We start from the raw sequence: 8,318 nt of genomic DNA, 5'->3' as shown, positions 1-8,318 counted from the left end.
TTACGAAACATAAAAATGTTCAATGATAATTTAAATGCATGTAAAAGATTTTTGCAGTGATGATATTTCCAATTCTTTTTTATTTGCAAGGGTCACATTTTTTCCCATCACGCAAATATTCATTCTTGTTTTATTTACCAATTACAGTATCCTGTATGTATGTGAAAGTCAGTTTTCTACAATAATGGGATGTTGTTTGCCCCTTAATATGTTGCTGGCATTTGACTGGTGTTATATGTTAGAGGGTATGTACATCCCAACAATGAGCTTCTCTTCTTTGCTCCCTCTTGGTCTGTCGTATACACCATTGAAAGTGTGTCGTCGTTTCTGTTTGATGAGTGCAAATTAGCTGCAATCTACTGCATTGTGTATTATGGGTTTAGATACGCTTTATATTTTATTGACAGGTGGTTATGAGAAAAGCAGAAAACAATAGACGTTTTAGGTGGAGATAAAATAATGTTTCATATTATTATTATTATAATTCCTAAAAAATATTCCTAATAGAAAGATTTTATTTACATTTCATTTTATATATTATTGAATTACTGTACCTATCAGGAATATTGTTTTCATACGAATGTAATAATAAATACATAATATGATTCTATATTTTGTTGCAGAAATAGTTGTTAGATGAAATAATAAATATGTTTCAGTGTGCTCATACCACACGCTCAAAATGAACCTTCTGTGAGAAAGGATGGAGGCTGCCTCTTCTTTTAAAAATACTAGCCCCCTGGCTGTCATGCTGATTCTGCAGCATTAATGAAGTGGAACATGTATGCAGACTGAGAATTCTGCTTGAACTATTGTATAGGTACTTATTCCAAAGACAGCCAGGCAACTAGCATTTCCTAAAAGAAGCCAGTAATATACAGGTCAAACCTAGTGACCAGATGCCTGTAGGTGTATTTGATTGTGAACAGCACGTTAAAGCTGAACTCCGGCCTTGCCTTCGGTCTTGCACAGTTGTACTGGCTCCCAGTGGCGTCGCAAGGGGGAGCGGGGGGTGCGACCCGCACCCGGGTGACACCATTGCAGGGGTGACACCAAAATGTCTGACAGTCATTTTGGTGTCACCTCCTCTAAAAAGTCGGGCACTCAGTCATGGTCTGAGAGTCCGACAGTGTCAGGAGGGAGGAGGGGACCTGGTGGGTGAACGTCCCCTCCTCTGTCTGCCGGAGCCCATCACCAAGATGGCCACCGGCAGGCGTCACTCAGATGGCCGCGCGTGCGCGATGACGTAATCTCGCACGCACAAGGTGACGTTACGCGCACACGCGATAACGACACGGCCGGGTGTCACCCGGCCTCGGGACGCCCTTGCCTGGGCTGAAACTGCTCCCTCTGATTTCAGTGCTCACAATGTGCATTAGAAACTGCAACAAGTTAGATAGGGCCCGCTTCATTTACTATCATCTAGCTCACTCCTCCCCAGCCTGACTGTCCCTGGCCCGCCCCTTTCATTCATTGGATTATCATGGAGGCCCAGCATGACAAAGAAGTGTTATCTAGGGTGGTCTGCATGCTAATACAGCCTAGGAAGCCCACTTCTCCCGACTGACATCCACCCATCAAGGCATTTTGATATTTACATAACTCCTCCCAGAAGCTGGTCCACTGCTTGCATCAGGGCTGAGGGCTCTGGGGAGGAGTACTGAGGCAGGGTGCTGTGATGTTGTTTCATGAAGCTCTATGTACAGAGTCTAAAATGAGGTATGTAATGAGAACAGAAAGGATTTATTTACAATTTCCATTAGTACATTGATGGGGTGCCAGCAATGGGGTTCCTAATAGGTTGGACTTGATGGACTAATGTCTTTATTCAACCTCAAATACTATGTAACTATGTAACCAGGAAAGACAATGTACACGCAGATTAACCTTCAGCTTTAAAGAATATATATATTTAATTGTAAGTGTTATGTACAGAGATCTGAATATAAATATACAATGTACACACAGAACATCTTACACTTGTCTTCTGCCCTCAGGAAGTCCTCACACCTGTCAAACATTATGTGGTGTGAGCTGTGGAAATGCTGCATTAGTAACAGGAAACCAGATAGCCCGGTGTACACACACAGGTGCCATGTAGTCTTCTCTCAGTGTGCCGAGTCTTTCTGCCGTCCCTTTGTTGTATATCACTGGATACCATCCAAAAGTACACCACCCGCTGCTGAATATTCATTCACCGAGCTCAGAGCTTTACTATACCTAGCATCAAAGAGGTTCAGAGGTTCATTATAATGTGAAAGAGGAGCTACTACTACTACTACTACTACCACTACCAGTACTACTACTACTTCTACTACCACTACTATTACTAATTCTACTACTTCTACTATTACTACTTCTTCTATTACTACTACTACTACTACTACTACTATTACTAATTCTACTACTTCTGCTATTACTACTACATATACTACTATTATTATTGCTACTACTACTTCCACTACTACTACTACTATTACTACTACCACTACTACTACCACTATTATTACTACTACTACTTCCACTATTACCACTGCCACTATTACTACTACTACGACTATTATTATTACTACCACTGCCAGTACTACTACTATTACTACCAATGCTACTACCACTACTACTACTATTACTACTATTTTTACTACTACTATTATTATTATTGCTGCTGCTACTACTACCGCTAATACTATTACTGCTACTACCACCACCACTAATACTATTACTATTACTACTACTTCTACTATTGCTACTACCACTAATACTGTCTATTACTATTACTACTACTACTTCTACTACTACTATTGCTACTACCACTATTATTATTACTAATACTACTACTACTATTGCCGCTTCCACTACTTCTACTACTACTATTGCCACTGCTACTATCACTATTACTACTACTACTACTACTACTATTACTATTACTACTTCTGGGATCTCAGTCTACAGTATACTATAGCTCTCTGTTTGCTCTCCATGTAAGGCCATGGTCACTCCTATGCGTTTGGGTGCATTGTGTTCGAGTTCAACTCCAGCCACAGCAATTTCATTCATGTTGGAGAGAGCTGGGAAGAATGAAAGACTCTTTCAAGTGTTTATAGCCAGCTTTTACCCCACAGGGCGATCTTCTCTCACTTCCTGCCTGGGTGACACCTGTACTAGAAATAGGGGGACAGTTGTCATCAGGACAGAACATTGTTAGAAGTTGTCTCTTTCTTACTCTACTTATACAAATGTGTTTCTGGCTGGATCATACATAAGCTAAAGACTCTCCCCAACCCAATGTAACTACACTGGTGCATGGTAAATGCCTGAACTGGTACCCAATGTTGCTTCTGCTATGAAGGAGCAAGAGTCACATTGTCCACTATTCCTAAAAATACTGAATGTAGGTGGTGAAGGTGCAATGAAGATGCATAGACAAAGCACAGGTTCACTTTTAATTGTATCTAAACCCAAAACCAAAAATGGGACATATTGCATCTTATCAGTCCTTAGATGTGGCGGTTGCATTCGTCTTCTTATTTTTTATTTTCCCCCATTGATCCAGCTAGTAACAAACTACCTATCGTTAGGTGACAATGTTCACTCATTGTATTTTAGCTATAGAGGAGCAGAGTTGTCACCCTAGGACAGGAAGTGTGTAAGGACTGCACATTTCTGGCCAGATTACCAGGTATTTTTTTGCACCCATCAAGCAAAAAATGAAACTCTTTCAATGGCATATTCAACAGACCAAAAGGGAGCAAATAAGAGAAGTTGATTGCTCGGGTTTACATAAATTTTACATTTTGTTGGTAACCATTTAACAAATATGATAAGTAAATAATATGTCTAAGGAATTTCTCATGTAGGTGACATGTTCTCTCATTTTATGGTTGATCAATCTTCTGCTTGGCATTGTTCATTGCGTGTTTTACAATAATATCCCTAATTTACTAAAACTCTTCCAGTATTGAACATACCTTCTATGTCATTGTGTGTGTATGTACTCATGGTCTTTTGGTTGCCTCTTAGGGTGTTACAGTCTGTCAGTTCGAAGATCCAACCAAGTTACTCGGGATGCCATCAAACATTATCGTATCAATCATTTAGAGAATGGGTGGCTGTATATATCTCCTCGCCTAACTTTCGCCACACTCCAGGACATAGTGGACTACTATTCTGGTAAGGCCACGCTTCAAAATTTGGCTAGTTTACAAGAGAGCATTGATGGTTGCAACTTTTACCCAAGATTCACACAGTTTTCTAAATTATTCAGGTGGAAAAGTTTGTGAAAATTTATGTAAAAACATAAATAATCCCCTTAGTGTTCTGTACTGAAGTAGATAAAGACCAACTAGACAAGGACTCAACCCAAAAGTCATACTTCAGTAGAAACCATTGTTAAATCACTGGGCAGCCAGTTTCTAGGACTCCAGTGACAAACTCCCAGCAATAGTTTTGTCTTTAATCTCCCAAAAGGTCTTTATGAAGGTCTGATAGGTATCCAGCTAGGTCTCCACAATTATTTCCTTATTCTGCTGCATGATGAATTCATAGAAGTGCTTGTACACCACCATGTGTCCTTGCATTGGCTATGGCTGCTGGGCCAAACTGAGAATTCTGCTTGGAATATCTTATTAATGGGTTACCCAAGCGTTATAAGAAGCCAGAATGTAATTCGACTTACCAGCAACCATAGAAAGCTGAACTATCAGTTTTCGGGAGCTGGTCTCTACCGTTTCAGTCCAGTCATGTTGAGAATAAAGATCAAATGGAAAGTCACTGGCACTCCAAATCGATACCAAGTCAATCTTTTTATTGACTGCGGTGATGTCACATTTCAAAGCGATGTTTCGGAACCTAGTTGTCCCTTCTTCAGGCCCGTAGAAGGGATCACTAGGTTCTGAAACATAGCTTTGAAATGTGACATCACCTCAATCAATAAAAAGATTGACTTGGTAACGATTTGGAGAGCGAATGACTTTCCATTTGATTTTCGTATTACTTGCAGAGGCATCTGCTGTCACTGCAGCACCCACCCTGTCTTGGGTTTTATTCCGGTCAATAGTCCGATGGGACACACTTTTTCTTGGGTTTTGTTGAGAACAAAGTTTCTTTTTGGTGAACTATACATTACAGGGGCTTTGGTAAATTTTATTGCAGAGTCTTACATTTTGCTTTGTTCTGAAGTGATATAGAGTGTAGTATGTATTTTTAATTGCTAAGTGGGAATGTCTGCTCTTTTTATGACTTGAGCAGCCCCAGAAAATCTTCAAAAATGAAATTCCTGTTGCAGAGAATGCTTCTAACTTGACTTGGTATGTCCTAACGTCTAAGTCCTGTGGGTAGCCCCATGAGCAGGAAATAGAATTTTCAATGAATGATATTTACGCAAATAGTGGAAGAATTACCAGATTTCTGCAAGGCAGCACCATAAATAAAAGTTTTGGTGTTGATGGTGGTGGTGGGAGAAGGGGGGGTATTAACATCTTCAGATTAAATAGAAAGGCCATTAATGATATTATATTTACATATTTGCTTCTCTGGCAATGATGTACAGTATATCACTTTTTCATAAAAGTGGAATTTCCATTAAGTAGAAACATTATACTGAATTTGTTTTGCTTTTATTTTCCCTTCTTATAGAAATTTCAGATGGTATTTGCTGTGTCTTGAAGGACCCATGCATCATCCAAGGCTTCGTCCCTCCAGTAGCTCCGCACTGTCAGCCAGTCATGGTAAGGAAGCCAACGCTCAACTGGAGAGAGCTAGATAGGTAAGTGCTGTCATTTGAAGTGGGACCTTTAGTAACTGTACAAGTTTACATGAAAAAAAATCCTGACATGACACATTATATAGCAACAGTATATTACTTTTTAAAAATGTACTGACTACAATTAAAAAGCAGTCCTTGATTTCCAGTCCAAAGACTTTGCCTAGGCCGAGATGATGTCTTCAGTCTGCTACAGGCAGGGGGAAGCATTTCCCCAGTCTCCTCGAGTGATAGGATTGCAACACCGTAACTTTGCAGCAAATCACAAGGTGCTAGATAGCAAAAAGGGAACATTTGTGAACTCAGTCAAGGACTGCACAGGCACTGGGAATTATATGATTGTGTTGTCTCTAAGCCAGCATCTCAGTGCAAGAAGTACCGTAGATGGTGACCCTGAATGGTGGCTGAACAATCATGGTGCTGTCTTTCTGAAGAGGAAAGCAGATGAAGGCATTGTCAGGAGGGGGAACTGTGATCTCTGTAATAAATACCCGGAATTGTTAGACATTTTGCAGCATGCATGAACATTATTATTTTAATAATTTTTATAACCTTATTTTTTTTTTAAATTTTAGATAGAACTCATAAACCGTTACATTTCTTTTCACTCTTCAGCTCTGCATTATTTACTGAAGACAGCAACCTGAATGAGGATTGTCCGCTCAGCTTAGGCCTCAGAGAAGCGGTCAGCTCATACATGTTCATGACAGACGACAAGGACTCAAAGGCGACAGCTCTGGAGAGGAAACATCTGTGGAAACCATAGAGAATATCTTCCCCCGCATCAGTTTTGTCAAGCCACTTCACCGTTTGGGAGATGACACTGCAATCGCTTTTCTCAAAATGAAAAGTTGCTAAAAAACTAACAAACTTTTGAAAAGCATATTTAAAGCGTTTCGGTACCTGCTCAGCAAGATGTTGCAGGTCAATGCTTACTGACTTGTGCTGCTTCAAGGACTTTATTGCTCTCTATTTATTGCAGCTGTGCTGCTTTCCTTTGTATCTTTGTAAAATGTTGTTTTTAATAAAAAATGAATGATTATTTTAATTTAAAACCTATTCAGTTTGTACAGTAGACGCAGATGCAGAAAGACTACTATAAAGATTGAACCACAATGAGAACCATACATACTAGAACAAACTACTAATGACCAAAGACAGTCACAAAAGCTGCTAATGTGGTTTTGTAATAAGAATATCTTTATTGTACAGAATTGACACTAATAAATATTATTACTAACACAGAGGAACCCCACCCAAAATAAAAATGACACCGGTATCATCTTAAAGGCACCACATAGGTCCGGAAACCCATCGGTTTCTATTTATTCTACATGCAAGTTGAACTCACGTTGAAAAGCGCACTGTCAACTATGCTGCTGATATGGCTAATTTAAAGAGGAACTCCAGGTTTTTATAAAGCTAACCCCTGCTGTCGGGCAACCCACTCACTGCAAGGGTTAGGTGCTCATTTTGGTCATGTTGGCGCAACAAAAAGATACTCAACTGATCTTTGTTCCTGTGACAGACAACACTCACCTCTCTCCCTAGGGCCGTCCCTACCTTATTCGCCACCTGAGGCGGCCAGGAGAAAGGGGAGCAGAGGTGTTAATATGGTTCGGATAGCAGGCGGTGGGCGGCCAAGCTGTCACCCAGGTGGGAGGCAGCGGGTGTCCGAGCTGTCAGTCAGGGGGTTGCTGTTAGTTGCCCCTGCTGCCGCCCACACTTTCCGCCCCCCCAATGACATGCCTCATTATGGGGACAACCCTGTCTCTCCCGCTCCACTCTGGATGTGGTATGTCTGTTAGCGTCCTCACATCTAATGCAAGTCAATAGACTGCATTAGACATGATGACATCAACGGTGCTTAGATTACCAGAGCCCAGGGGAGAAGAGGTTGCAGGCACCAATCTAGTAGCCAGGCGGAACCAAGAATCAGGGGAGTATATTGTTTTTATTTGATCTCCCAGACCAAAATGAGCAGTTAACCCTTGCAGTATGGTGGTTAGTTTTTGAAAAATCTGGAGTTCTCCTTTAAATCATGACCTGATCTGCTATATCTAAAACGTAAATATTTTTCTTACATTTTCTACAAAGTAGATAATGGTTAAAGTATCTACAAAGTTTTTTATTGCATTTCATTGGTCTCTAAAGCAAGGGGACATTCACTCTGAGACTGTAGTCACTGGAATAGGTGTCCAGAATGGAAGATTTCTTCTTACGTCCTGTTCCAGGAGGACAACTGCTACAATCTTAAACAGACACTATCACTTTGCTCGTTCAGGACAAAGTTATGGTGTCTACTGATAGCCCACCTCCCAGCAAGGTATACTCAGTCATCCCCGCTTGCTCCCCACTAACCACTCAAGAAACCCATCCTGGGTAATATCCATTGACAGATGGTGTCAGAGCTTACCCAAGTTGATGGCATCACTGCCCCTCCCGTCCGCATGGCTATGTTTGGGGATGGCGATTGGTTTTGCCGATGCGAGCACTGTCATATGGGTAGGGATGTTACATGCTCCCCATACCTAAGAGCAAGGGCTTTTGTTGGAGT

General features: G+C 40.8%; 1 protein-coding gene across 1 annotated transcript in view; it reads left to right on the top strand.

Annotated features, from left to right (window-relative positions):
• Positions 1–6,541, top strand: part of SLA2 (Src like adaptor 2) — a 25,225-nt gene extending 18,684 nt beyond the window's left edge. The window contains exons 6-8 of the mRNA XM_018554094.1: positions 4,021–4,170; positions 5,635–5,764; positions 6,377–6,541. Of these exons, the coding sequence (XP_018409596.1) occupies positions 4,021–4,170; positions 5,635–5,764; positions 6,377–6,527 (431 nt within the window). The 3' untranslated portion in view covers positions 6,528–6,541. The remainder of the gene's footprint in view (positions 1–4,020; positions 4,171–5,634; positions 5,765–6,376) is intronic.
• Positions 6,542–8,318: the final 1,777 nt, after the last annotated feature.

The sequence above is a fragment of the Nanorana parkeri genome, unplaced genomic scaffold, assembly GCF_000935625.1.
Source record: "Nanorana parkeri isolate BGI_ZX_2015 unplaced genomic scaffold, ASM93562v1 scaffold141, whole genome shotgun sequence".
Taxonomy (NCBI): domain Eukaryota; kingdom Metazoa; phylum Chordata; class Amphibia; order Anura; family Dicroglossidae; genus Nanorana; species Nanorana parkeri.
The sequence above is the reverse complement of the archived record's forward strand: the minus strand, read 5'-3'. Positions and strand labels throughout refer to the sequence as shown.